The 13,116-nt window shown below is 38.8% G+C and overlaps 2 protein-coding genes across 2 annotated transcripts; one reads left to right on the forward strand and one right to left on the reverse strand.

The window, feature by feature from the left end:
* Positions 1 to 7,734: 7,734 nt before the first annotated feature.
* On the forward strand, positions 7,735 to 10,917 carry LOC147302202 (uncharacterized). Its single transcript, XM_086282096.1, has 4 exons — positions 7,735 to 8,434; positions 8,751 to 8,886; positions 9,169 to 9,762; positions 10,744 to 10,917. The coding sequence occupies exons 1-4, from the start codon at positions 7,839 to 7,841 to the stop codon at positions 10,915 to 10,917; spliced, it is 1,500 nt and encodes a 499-aa protein (XP_086138222.1). The 5' UTR covers positions 7,735 to 7,838.
* A 63-nt stretch (positions 10,918 to 10,980) lies between these two features.
* LOC147302203 (uncharacterized) lies at positions 10,981 to 13,116 on the reverse strand. Its single transcript, XM_086283715.1, has 5 exons — positions 12,923 to 13,116; positions 12,497 to 12,588; positions 11,924 to 12,118; positions 11,759 to 11,835; positions 10,981 to 11,502 (listed from the first exon to the last, which is right to left on the reverse strand). The coding sequence occupies exons 1-5, from the start codon at positions 13,071 to 13,073 to the stop codon at positions 10,983 to 10,985; spliced, it is 1,035 nt and encodes a 344-aa protein (XP_086139841.1). The 5' UTR covers positions 13,074 to 13,116; the 3' UTR covers positions 10,981 to 10,982.

Here is a 13,116-nt window from a genome sequence, read left to right on the forward strand (position 1 = left end):
AGTGCCGGACACATGTTAACGCAGCTCTTTTGTGTCTTTCACACGTCTTGACACACACATTTCCAATTGCTGATTGTGTTACTGCACCGAGTGCTTCAGTCCTCAAGCTTGAGCCACCTTACGCAACTGGACCACAAATCAGTCGAGTTGTCGTCACTGCACTTCACTGAACTACTGTCACACTTTCACTGACAGCAAGGAGCTAACCCAGCCGGTTTCCTCAGACATGAACTTTGGGTTGCTCCTTACTTGTGCAATGCCACACACACGCGCACACACACTACAGGAAAAAAAAAAACATGTGCGTTCTTGCTGCTGATCCTCCCTGACGTCTCATTCCACCTCATTTCCTCAGACCCCTGCTTCTTTCTAATTGAGGCAGCGGCGAATACAATTATGGTGAGAATCATCCCGGACTGATGTGAGGACGGATTAACGGGATTAAGAAGATAATCTGTTGACCCTCTGGCCCCACCGCAGTATGAGGCTGGGAAGGCAATTTGAAGCCGAAAGAAGAAGAGATAGGGGGCTTTAATGAGCGAGCTGACGAAAGCCTCTGACCACCGAGAGGCTCGCTTGGCATGCCGCTGGGGGATTACTTTCTGCAAGACTCCCCTACGTAATCGCACCTAACCCCTTCTTCACTGCCCACACACCCACCGCTTCTCGAGGGATGTTCAGGAATGGCTCCATGAGTCTGCAAATAAAGGCAACACTCGTGCTGCATCATTAGTTTGTCATTACATGTGGTAATTGAGGTTCAGAAGTAGAATACAATCTGGAAAAAACGAGAAAAACATAGATAACCAAGATATTAACTTTTCCGAGGTCTCAACCTGCACAGTTTTCTTCATATCCTTTTGTGTATTGTTAGCATTCATACTACTTGTATCCACCTGAAGAAACGTAAGACCAATATTTTCTCGGCTTTCATTTCATTTCCATCAGCTTATGAGGAAAATTTTTGGCTCTTTAGCTCACTAAAATTCTACGCTGCACATTCAGCCACCTAGGCACTGCCTTTATCTGTGTGGATTTTGTAACTGCAGGTAGTGTGCAGTGGATTTATGTCTGTTTGCTGAAAACTGTCAACCGGAAAAGCAGTAAAACAACACCACAGAACCAAAAACCAAGTCAAAGAAAGCAAGCTTTTACCATTTCTTTAGAATCACCTGTCATTGCAATCAGAAGTTGTATTCGGGAAATTCAGAATGGGAAGAGAAAAAAAACAGATGACATTTCCTCCACTGGTTTAAACCAAACAAAATGAAGTGCAGATACAACCAAACCTTTAAGAGCTTCTTCAGTCTGATATGCTACATTCTTGAGATGTCTTTTGTTCCTGGCCATTACCTGAGAGTAAAAATGCTGCCATTATCACTTCCGTATCATTAGTTTCTGGGCCTGATAATGCCTTTTGTTCCTTTCTCATGTTTCTTACTGTTCTGATTCCTCATTTCTCACATATCCAACACTTTCTTCTTTGTGTGTCTCCTTTTCATTTCCTTCCTCGGGTCAGTCACAGTCAAACAGTGCACATTATTGGAAAGAAATTTGACCTTTTATATGCTCATTTTTATGATTTCTTTCGGCATCATTATATATATATATATATATAAATATATATATATATATATATTACTATACTATAAAGTGCATCCAGGAGATGTGTCTTTATAGTATAGTAATATATATATATATATATATATATATATATATATATATATATATATATATATATATATATATATCAGCAACTTTAAGCCTTTAAAAGATTTAAAATAAAATAAATGTTCTTCAGATTTTTATGCCCAAATCTGAGACGAGTTGTGGAGCGATAGAACTTTTTCTTTCTTTTTTAGGATTAAGCAAATAGGTAATGCTAATTTGGCAACTTAATCCAAAACTAATAATAACGTGCTTCACGGTTTTTTCTGCCTTTTTTTGTAAAACTGAAAGTTTGAAAATTCACAGATAACAAAAATAATAAAATTTTAGCATTACAAATATCATTTTAACATTTAATCTACCAGCTTCAAAATATCATTTTCATACTGGGGGATTAAATATTGCAGAAACATAAGGAATTATTTTCATAATTACCAGTACTTTTAGTGGGTATAAACCTAACATTGTGTGGTGGTCTCATAAATTTGTCAAGCACTGTGTACGGACAGTAAAGCCTCCATCAGCCTGTAGCATATTCTATCCTTATGCAGGCAGCAATATTGAGAGCATAGAATATATAGAAGTTATAAATAATTAAATATGGTAAAGTAGTGTTTATAATTGCTGTTGCATCACTTAAGCTAACAAGATGCTCTAAATAATATATTCATACAATTAAAAGACATTTTCAGTAATTACAATCCTCATATCTTATTTTGAATGTTTAGAAAATCAAATAATTATACATTGTGAAAAAAATACTGCAGAGCACATACAAATCCATTTCTTGTCCATTGTGCAACAGAATTATAAATAGCTTTGTTTTATTTTTTAACATAAAAACTAAATAAGCATTAAACATGCAGTATTAAAAAAAACTATTATTATCCATCTATTGCATTTATCAAATAAATAGCAATTTATATTCAATGACAACAACCAAAACCTGTGTGAACATCATCACTAGCACCAACTTCATATCATCATCCAGTGAGAACGCAGGATATCCTTGATTAGCAAACGAGGGTTTCCTTGGTAACCAGAGCCTGGAATGACAGCTGGTGACAAGTCATCAGCAACAAAGCGATGAGCAAATTGCCTTCTGTGTGGATGCAACTTAACCACTTGAAAATTTTTAACAAGACTCTAAGCTTAAGAGTTATAAAGGAAACGTTTCTGGGCAACACTGAGCAAGGAGGGGAATTAAGCCTTTACCTGTGGTGAAGTGAGGAGGTATGGCTGGTTATGTTGCTAGGTATGACAAATAGTCTGAAACATGACTGGTTGGTCAGAAAAGGGGGAAGAAATGCAGTCTAACTGGTAATGGAAAGAATGGAAAACTAACAGAGCTAATCACAGAATTCACTGTGTTGAAATAGTATAATTATGAATACTCTAACCCAGGGGTTCTCAAAGTTTTGATCACAGAGTACCAATTTAGTGAGCCGGCACATGAGCGAACTACCCACAAGAAAATGACACACATCAGTCACATTTAATTAGTGTTTTGAATGTTTCTGTCACAAAATGGTGCTTTTTGCTTGTTAATTGCAGGCGCTGCACTGAATCACAGTTTCCTTTTAACCATTAGAGCAACGGCATTTCACACAGAGACAACAGGAAAGTTGGGAAGGCTCAGTCTGCTTTAATGTCTGAAACAGGCAAGCTCAAATTCAAAAGAAACGCTCATCCTCTGTGCTCTTTATCATGCCATGTGAGATGAACTGGGGATGAATGAAAAGTACAATAGTGTTATTTCCTTTCTCTGTTTGTTGGCCTGCAGGTTGTACTTTGAGAACTCTGTAATGAGCATCTCTACTGAATAAATTGGGAGCCATATTTAACCTGCAAAATGTGTCAAATCACACACCTACCTGTGTAGTAGGTAAATTCTGCTGATACTTATATGCTTGCTGACTTTTATTTCCTATGCTTGTGTTTCTAGCAGTTAATCTTATATGGCTCATATGATATTAACATAATAAAGTGTTTAGCTTGTATTATTTATTATTACTAGCACACCTGCTGTCAATATAGTTTAATTACCTCTGGTTATGAAGTGTTTCAAGGAAATGTACTTTCTTTTTTGTTTTTCCATCTAACCATTGGCATTATGGTGGCAACTTTATTGCCAATTAATTCATCAAATGTAACTGACCATGTGATCAAATGTAAGACTGCAAAAACAGTTCAGAAGGTTAGTTCTGGAGTGTGGACATCATGAAACTAACATGACTCAAATATGCACGTTCCAGATTTGACAGTTCAGTTAGTCAGACCTGGATCCTTTAATGCAGGGATGCCAAACATGAGGCACGGGGGCCAAAGGTTTCAGTCGAAACCACTGAGCATCTTTAGAAAATGCAAGTGAGGTGAATTTTAAACTTTTAACAGTGTTGTAAGTTTTACAGGTCTTCCTACCGATAAAAACCTCCTAGACTGCAATTTGTACTACACCAAAGGAAAAAAAGCAATGGTGAAAAAACAGGAACTTTGTGTTCAACTGTCTATTTATAATAGAAACTTAAATTAAATAAAGAAAGATAAAGAAGCGTTCTATCAATTAACAAAAAATATCTGTATCCTGTAAATACAGGAGAGCCTGTGCAATGTTACGCATATTTTCAACCTCAGATTTCTTAATGTGGCTCATTTTCTCTGAAGAACGTATAAAATAACATGTTTCCAGTTACTTCACACCCCCTACACTTTTATTTATGCGGTGGGTCATGAAATTATGGAGATGCTGTGTCCCTTCACTCTGTTTGTTTGTATATATGTGCCCGTTGTGTGGTGTTTTTTTCTTTCTTCTCATGCTTTTCCCACTCAATGTTCCAACACTGTTACGATTCAAGCACCTACACCTGCCTGTTCCCACATTCCCACACATTTTACTTTCAGTTTTATTTGATTATTTCTTTTCTTATGCTCCATCACACGTGGGACACAACAAATATGTAGCTTTGAATGTGTGGCTCCTTACTGACCAAGATGACGAAAAGATTCTCTACTCAGAGATCCTGAGCCATTTTAAAACGGTAAATGGACTGGTACTATATGATGCCTTTCTACTCAATTTAAGCACTCAAAAGCTTTCTTAAAGCAAGTCTCAGTCACCAAGTCACACACATATATTCAAACAGTAGTAGTGTCTGAAGTGAACAGAGATGGGCAGTAACGCATAATCTGATTTTTTTTGGTATGGTAAAGGATTATTATTGCAATAAAAAGTAATTAGATTACTGTTACTAAACCATGATTTTGTTTGTGAGAATGTCTCATGACAATGACGTACGAGCGTGCGACATCCGTGGCAGCAACAGACGTGTGTAGATCAACTACGGATAATATGGAGTGCAGAAAGAGTACAACCATGCAGGGTTTAAAGCGTGGAAGTACTGACATCACTTTAAGTTTGGTTCTGTAAAAAGTGACAAAAAAATTAGCATCCGCTGTACACTGCGTGGGAAGAAAACTTCTTTCTACAGCGAAAAATTAAACTTGAGCAAGCACCTAGTACACTGCCACTGGAATGTGAAATTCATAGAGGATCCCCCCACTAACATGACCGCTGCAGCACTGGGCAAACCTCCACTGGCCCCACTCCTGCTAAAAGGGTGAAAATAGACTTAAGAGTGACAGGACTTAGTGCTGCTGAATCTTTGATTATATTTATTTTTTGCTGTTTTACTTGCATCTATTTGAAAGAGTGAGTGGAAACACAAAACATTATTTCATTTTATATGCTGGAATATGCAGAAAATAGGTTTAAATGTTAAACAAATTGCTTCCAGTCAAAGGCTGTTGCATATAATTTAAATTTTGCTTGATGCATAAAGTTAAAAGATTAAAACTAATAAACAATTTAAAAAAAAACTTTTTCATTTGATTCAGTTTTATATCATGAAATATGCAGAAAAAGATTGGTTTGAAAGGTCTATTGCTTTATAATCATTATTATTATTATTAATATTATTATTTATTCAGGTTGTGTATCATGTTGTTAAAAAGTAATAAAATAACTAGTTACTTTTGAAAACAAGTAATCAGTAAAGTAACTGGATTACTTTCAGTAATTAGTAACTAATTACTATTCTCAAGTGACCAACACTGGTAGTGAAGCACTTTTATTTAACATTTACAACTTAGTATCAGTACAGTTTGAGTCCCAAAGGACACTTTTATGCATGGAGAGGTGGAGCCAGACATCAAACCACTGATCTCTTGATCCATCCTCAAATTTCAGAAGAGAGGAAGATTTAGTCGGTGATGAAGACTTTTCAGAACGTGAGGCCTTTTTGCCTTAACCCTTGTGTGGTGTTCATATTTTTGTTACTCAGCCAGTGTTCATGGGTCTGGTGGACCCACTAGAGTTTTGGCTTTCCAAATTAACACTATCAAACAATTTTATGTTAAATTACTCAACAGATGTTTAGTTCATCCCAATTACAAACCATATGAACAGCAAACATGGTTAATTTTTTCCCTTTACCTTTGTTAGATCACATTTATGAATTAATGTGCTTCTCGTTTTTTTTTTTGTTTTGTTTTTTTATAAAATGTTATAAAAAAATAAATCAGTTATAATCAAGTGGAGTGAGTGGAAAGACACAACACATTTACACGTGAAGCAATATGTTTCACAACTAAATGGGATCAGCTGCTCATCAATGGTGACATTAGGCCCAGGGTTGTAAAACAGGGGAGGTGGTGCACACACTTATCCCACACTGTCCTGATGGCAGCTAGCTTGTCTCTCTGCCGTCGAGCTGGTCTGTCATCTCGGTTATCAAAACGGATAATCCTGGAAATTTTGTGGAAGTTTTCCAGAGACATTGATGCACGGAAAGGTTCTTGCTGGTTTCTGCATCCCACAGGGATTCTGTGGATTCCCCTTTGGACCTGAAAACTCCTGCAAGGATAAAAACCCCAAAGTAGGCCTTTGGGGTTCTTAGATGAATTTGGTCCATCTCCTTCCACCTCTCTCCAAAAACACACCTTCCTTCTAGATTACTGCAATCCAGAATAATTTTCTGGATGGAATCTGGGATGAAAAGCTCAAATGAAGACTTGATGTCCTGCACATGAGTAACTGTCAGCCGTGTTGGCCCTGGCTTATCACAGTAACAGCTCTGCAGGGTGGCTCATTTCTTGGGCAAGAAGACCATTCAAATTCACCAGTTATTGACATCCATATTTCTTCACTTGCTGTCTGGTGGGCTTGTTCTGGTCCTGGAGCTGGCTGCAGATGGGGTACTCGTCTTCGTTTTGTTACTAAATGGTGCTCAACCTCATCCTCTTCTTCAAAGTCACTGTCAGACTCTGAATTTTCAGAAATGTGAAATATTCTGAAACCTCTTTGTCAACATCATCATCTGAAGCCCCTCTCTCTTCCAAAATCAACTGGATGGCCCTCGCAGCAGATAATCTTTTGTCATCTTGATCAGTTGTGATAAAGAACCACACTGGCAAAGTCTTATTTATAGTATTATGCCCCTAATTTGCAGGTGGGACAGGGTATGAGAAAATAAAATTTGGATCCCTCAAGAAAGAGGGTAAAATGTGCAGGAATGTAAGAGCAGACGGTGTTGATAGTTGAATTTTCAACAATGTTGCAACTTTGTGCGGGAGCAGGAGGGGAAGAAGAAGAAAACACTATCAGCAGCACCAGAAAGGAGGAAGACAGAGTATGGGAACACAGGACCTACACTTTCAACACTTTTATTAGACCTGGGTCCAGTGGACCCGAACACCTTGTATGTAATGTAAATGCGTGGGGGGAGGTACAGTATAAGGTCATTGAAAATTGGTTCGGATTTATGTTCTTCACAGAAAATAAGCCAAAGCTAATGAATTTCAGGTTGAAAAAATAATTAATTGTTTAATTTTTCTTTTGAGAAAAACTGAAAACGGGTCTCACAGACCCGAACACCATACAAGGGTTAAATAAATATAACTGTAGTGGAGATATCAAAGATAGGCACGGCTGTGGCACTGATTCAGTCTTTGAGCACTACGGTCACCCCGGTGTGTCGGCCAGAACACCACTTAAGGCCAAATAGACTACTTGCACTAGGGCATGTGACGTATTTCCGTTTCCAAATAGTACCGCTTGTGCGTTTCCGGTACGTTTGCTTATCTATCGGTAGCTATGCTAATGTCGCTTCAGAATGAGTATAAAAAGGAAAGTATTTAAAACAGAACATTTTCAAAAACAGGAGAAGAAATACTCCGAGCATTGCTGTGTCCCACTTTGTTCAGCTTCAGCCAAATTTAACGGCATACTAAGTTTTCATGCCTTTCCGACCCATTCCGACTTGAGAAGACAATGGCTGGTAAATATACGCCGGGATCATTTCACGATTACCTCTCACACCAGGGTCTGCTGCAGACACTTTGCCAGTGATCAACTCATAGAGCCAACAACCCTCGATGGTCGAAGGCGGCTTATTAAAGGTGCTGTACCAACACTTTTTGAGTGGAATGGCTATAAAGTTGAACCACCGCGGCGTAGTGTTTGGGAGAGAACGGAGCGACGCCCTGAACTAGTTCCTCCTGACGATCAAGAAGAGCACAGTCTTACAAGAGATCATGACTACTGCTCAGTCCCTGAGCCATCTGCATTGGACATATCTGCATCAGCTGCAGAAGACCTGTCCGAAGACGTGGAGACTCTGAGGAAGGAAATACAGGAGTTACGTGTCCAGCGAGAATTTGGGTTACAGCGTTTTGCTGGCTCCGACACTGACATCCGATTCTATACCAGGTACATCTAAGTTCTATTCAAGCTAACTGTTTAAAATATACCAAGGTCACCATCAGTTAAATTTAGAAAGTTTTTCCAGTCTTAATGAAAACAAAATAGAAATTTACTTTTTCTCTGCTGATTGTATGTTTTATGTAGATGCTTTAGTATTTAAACAATATCCTAATGCTACAGGTAAAATACAACACCAAATACTCTTAATCAGACTATTTTATACAGCATTCCATTAGCATATTTGTCACAGTTCACATTATTTTTATGTCAGTGTGTAATGTTAATTAATGATTGACACGATGTATGTCTCTCTCGTGAATAGATTTCCAAGCTATGATCATTTGATGGCATTCTGGGTTTTGATTGAGCCTTGCATCTATAAAATGATCCGGGTTTCAAGAGCCAAGTCAGCTGCCAATCGGAACGAAGAAGTGTTGACACCTGCACGCACATCAACAGTAGGTTATGGGTTTGTTGGTAGTTAGAACTAGAGGTGTAATGTTATTGTATTTATGTACAATAACATTACTTTATGTACAGTAGCATACATACACAGGTGTATGTATGCTAGACTCAGTATCCTTTACATACATACACCTGTGCACTACAGCACCTCATTGTTTACCCCATGGTACAGTATGGTATGCCTAACCATTACAAAACATTTAGCCAAGAAAAGAATAATTTTACTAGTTCATAGCTTAAGGAGTAACATTTTCCCTTTTGTTTTCACCTTCCAGAGGCAGCTGCTACAGCCAATTGATGAGTTTTTTCTTTTCCTGGTTTTCCTGTCAGTTGGTTTGAAGGAGAGGGACCTGGCACACCGATTTAACATACACCAGTCCACAGTGAGCCGCATTATTGCAACATGGACAAATTTTCTTGCCACTGCACTGGGGTCTCAGTGCATCTGGCTTACACGTGAAGAAGTGCAAGCTTACCTCCCTGAGGAATTCAAAGATTTCTCAGACACCCAGATGATCCTTGACTGTACAGAGCTGAGGTGTCAGACACCATCCTCACCACTTCTCCAAAGTGAAATGTACTCTTCGTACAAATCCCACTGTGCGATGAAAGCCCTGGTTGGCATAGCTCCACATGGTCCAGTGACATTCATCTCTAATCTGTATGCTGGTTCGGTTAGTGACAAGGAACTATTCAAACAATCAGGCATTGCTGAGAAGTTGACTGAAGACATGGCAGTGATGGTAGATAAGGGCTTCCTAATCACTGATTGTTGTAAATGCAAAGTGTACTGCCCACCTTTTCTATCTAAGCAGAAGCAGATGCCAGCATACCAGGTTAAGGAGACGCAGGCCATAGCCAGACTCAGGGTACATGTGGAGCGAGTCATTAGGAGGATCAAACAGAACAAACTTTTTGATAGCATCATTACCATGTCACATGTTTATAATATCAACCAACTGTTTGCAGTGGCATGTATGCTGTCAAATTACCAGAACACAGCATTAGTTAAAAAATGGGTTAAGTGAGACAAGATGGATTTTTCCCAAGACACCAGTGCCAGTACAAGTAACTTATGGAAAATGACCTGCAGCTGAGGCCACTACAGTTGAATTTCTTCCTTCTCAGCTGACAATACTTGATTACAGAACTGGTACTTGAGTGCCGATAGTTGAGTTTCAGTTATTGATAATTCAAATTCATTGCAAATGTTTAATGTTAATAATACTGTTTAATTATACTACTATTATTACTATTCAGATTCAACAAAACTATTTATCAAAATTATAAAGTAAATCACTAAATCGTTTTAAAACCATAAGTGACATTGAACTTTTGTAACATCAAAAATACCATTTGTCATTTTCTACAGTTCAGTTATTGTCTAAATGTATATCAGTATGCTAGGCATGGAGTTTTAAATACTTACCATGTAAATACGTTCTGCACAAATTCAACGTTTTAATGTGTGTTTTTAAAAATTAAATTGATGCCATTGCTTAAATAACAGTTTATTGATGTCACATAAAAGTAACATGTAACAACAAAAGAATTCATGAAATATATTGAAAATAAAACATCAGTTATTTTGTTCCAGCCAGCCTGAAGGATCTGTTTTTCTTTTTGCTGTTTTCACTGTTCATTTTTTCCAAACACAGGTATCTTGGCATATATATGTAAAAAAAGAAATAGTCTGCCTTTTCTCTGATTGCATTGTGCACATCTATATCCATGTATATTCTTTGCACTAGGTAGTCCTCTTGTGCCCACACAACAAAGTCACACCACTGCATCCCACTGATGAGCAGTTGTCCTTGCACTTGCCAGTAATATGCGTGGCTCTTTTTTAGTTTAGGGGTACCACATTCCATCTGCACATATTTGCAGTCAATAAAGTTTTGTACATTGGGACATTTGAATTCGACGAAGCCAAACTGGGGGTATTCATTGGGGTCAAAAACAACACCATCAGGAGATGCAGCAAGCCAGGGGGCAATGGGGTGAATGACCAGACCACAGGGTGAGTAGTTAACATTCATTAGCCTACTATACTCTGCTGCTATTGCAGGCTCCATCTCAGTTCCTCTCCTCATGTCTGCCTTGTTCCCTTCAATATACGCTCTGCTAGTGACTCGGCCGAGCTCTGGCCTCTGACGTGACACACCTCCCGAAACCTAGAGGCAGTCACTCTGGGCCTGCGGAGCTGATGCCACTCAGACGAAGAGCTTTGCTCACGTGTAGCTTCCTCTATTTTGTGAGCCATTTCCAGAGTTACAGACAAGCTTTTCAGATGCAGAAGCTCTTCTTCTGAGCACACAAACACACAATCTGATGGCAAGATGTCATACCCCTCCAGAGGCAAGTGCGGTGTTGGTGGTGCATCGCGGTGTAGTGTGATGTACCGGGTTGTCAAAACCGGCTGCTGATATGACAGAACACTGCCCTCCTGCACCAGCCCAAAGGCACTTTCCACAAGGGGCTTGTCAGGTCTCATGTTCATTGTGGTCACAAGTGGCCTGTCCTCAATATTAAATTTTGCATATGCCTCCGTTATTCTGAACAAGCAGGGATCTGGTAACGGACCCACCATGCCTCTGTAGAAGCCACTCCTAAAGAAAACATCAATGACAATAATGTAAGGGAGAAGGTTGTTATACTGAACAACAACTAAACTAAAAACTAAAAGGTGTAAAACAGTGGTGCATAAGTTAGAGACTGGGATGTATATGTACATGACTGAGTTAGCCGTCTTCAGAAAGTGTAATGTTGTATGTAAATTAATACCTATTCTGACACATGTATGTATGAAAAAAATAGCAACATACATTTGTAACACATGAAACCAAATTTTACAAATGTAATTACCGTACTCCAGTCTGGGCCATCCTATTTGGTACTGGCTTAGTGAAGATCATGGAGTTGATGGGTCCTGGCCTCACACCCTAACAGAAGACACATTTACTATGGATGGTGTTGCTGTTCATATGTAAACATGGACTAATTCAAAAACTTTAACCTCATTTAAATTACCACTGTCCGTGGCTTGTGCCATTGCTGTTCAGATTCCGTGCAGCTATGCACAGGGGGGACAACCGGCACTCTGAGTTGTGAGTAGTGTGCTGTTTGGAAGAGCAGTGCCACTGTGTGATTGCACATAACAGCGCCTGCCACACAGGAGCACTGGCTATGTGTCAGTATCACCGGCGATGAATCCAGAAGCTTAATCTAAGAAGAAAGAACGAAAATTAAAAATGTAACATCTTCATGGAAGAGCTGAACAGGAACATAGTTCAGTGTTATGGTTACGTACCCTCCTGAATGCTTAGTGTTTCCTTCTCTCCCTATTAAAACAACTTAACCATGCTTGATAACTGTAATAACTTAGATTGTGTATATTTGCAGTATTAACTTGTTGTCAAATGTTTCTGATCACCCAAACACACGTTGATTTAACTATCTGACTAGTCAAATTAGGAGTGATAAAGCAGGGAGACAAGGAAAACATTCAAGTTGATGGGCCTTTAGGAATGAACTTAACTAATGCTTAAATGAACTGAACCCCACAGAACGGGGATTAACAACTTTACACAGCTTCCTGCCTACACTTAGTCTGTGTGGTGCCTCACTCTTCCTCATCGACCTGTAGCACAGGGCTCTCACACCGACCTCCCCTGACAACCTGTCTTTATTGGACACTGAATAAAGATACAAGTACCATTAGCATTATTTCTGTATTACTCATTTCAGCATGTCTTAAACATATATATTTTACACTTAGCAAGAGTAGCATTAGGTAGTTAACTACCTCCATAGTTAGCCAACTACCTAACGCTAATATAACAGTGTCTAACAACAAAAGTGACATTAGTTAAGAAAACCTCAACTATAGTTTAGGACGACATAAAACACCGTTTAAGAAAACATGTAATGTAGAGAACTGACATCAAATGAAGGACATAGCGGAGTAACGTAGTGTTTGCATTTGACGTTAGCTAGCGTTTCTTTGTCGGTTAATTTACGTTTTCTTACCTTCGTAGTTGTGTATATAAGATGCAGCATATAACTTAAATCCTTTATCTAATTTGCTGGCGGGGGTAGTCGTCACTCTGCAAATCCGATGAACATCGGTGATGTTCAATTTTGGGAGCTCTTGTAGGCATCGAGTGTAGAACGTCGCCATGGTTTAACCGCACCGGAAGCACTGGAGCAGGACTACATAGAAC

This window comes from Aulonocara sp. 'chitande type north' Nkhata Bay, linkage group LG23 (genome assembly GCF_057382095.1).
Source record: "Aulonocara sp. 'chitande type north' Nkhata Bay isolate Kocher_YH1m ecotype deep benthic linkage group LG23, A_spYH_male_GT1.1, whole genome shotgun sequence".
In the NCBI taxonomy this organism is placed as follows: domain Eukaryota; kingdom Metazoa; phylum Chordata; class Actinopteri; order Cichliformes; family Cichlidae; genus Aulonocara; species Aulonocara sp. 'chitande type north' Nkhata Bay.

Bases quoted from the DNA above. Each gene is read 5' to 3' on its own strand.
- LOC147302202 (XM_086282096.1), top strand. From the start codon at position 7,839: ATGAGTATAAAAAGGAAAGTATTTAAAACAGAACATTTTCAAAAACAG. The intron at 8,435-8,750 runs GTACATCTAAGT...TCTCGTGAATAG, and splicing joins GACATCCGATTCTATACCAG to ATTTCCAAGCTATGATCATT. The intron at 8,887-9,168 runs GTAGGTTATGGG...TTCACCTTCCAG, and splicing joins CACCTGCACGCACATCAACA to AGGCAGCTGCTACAGCCAAT.
- LOC147302203 (XM_086283715.1), bottom strand. From the start codon at position 13,073: ATGGCGACGTTCTACACTCGATGCCTACAAGAGCTCCCAAAATTGAAC. The intron at 12,589-12,922 runs GTAAGAAAACGT...ATCTTTATTCAG, and splicing joins TTATATACACAACTACGAAG to TGTCCAATAAAGACAGGTTG. The intron at 12,119-12,496 runs GTAGGCAGGAAG...CTTTCTTCTTAG, and splicing joins AGGCACCACACAGACTAAGT to ATTAAGCTTCTGGATTCATC.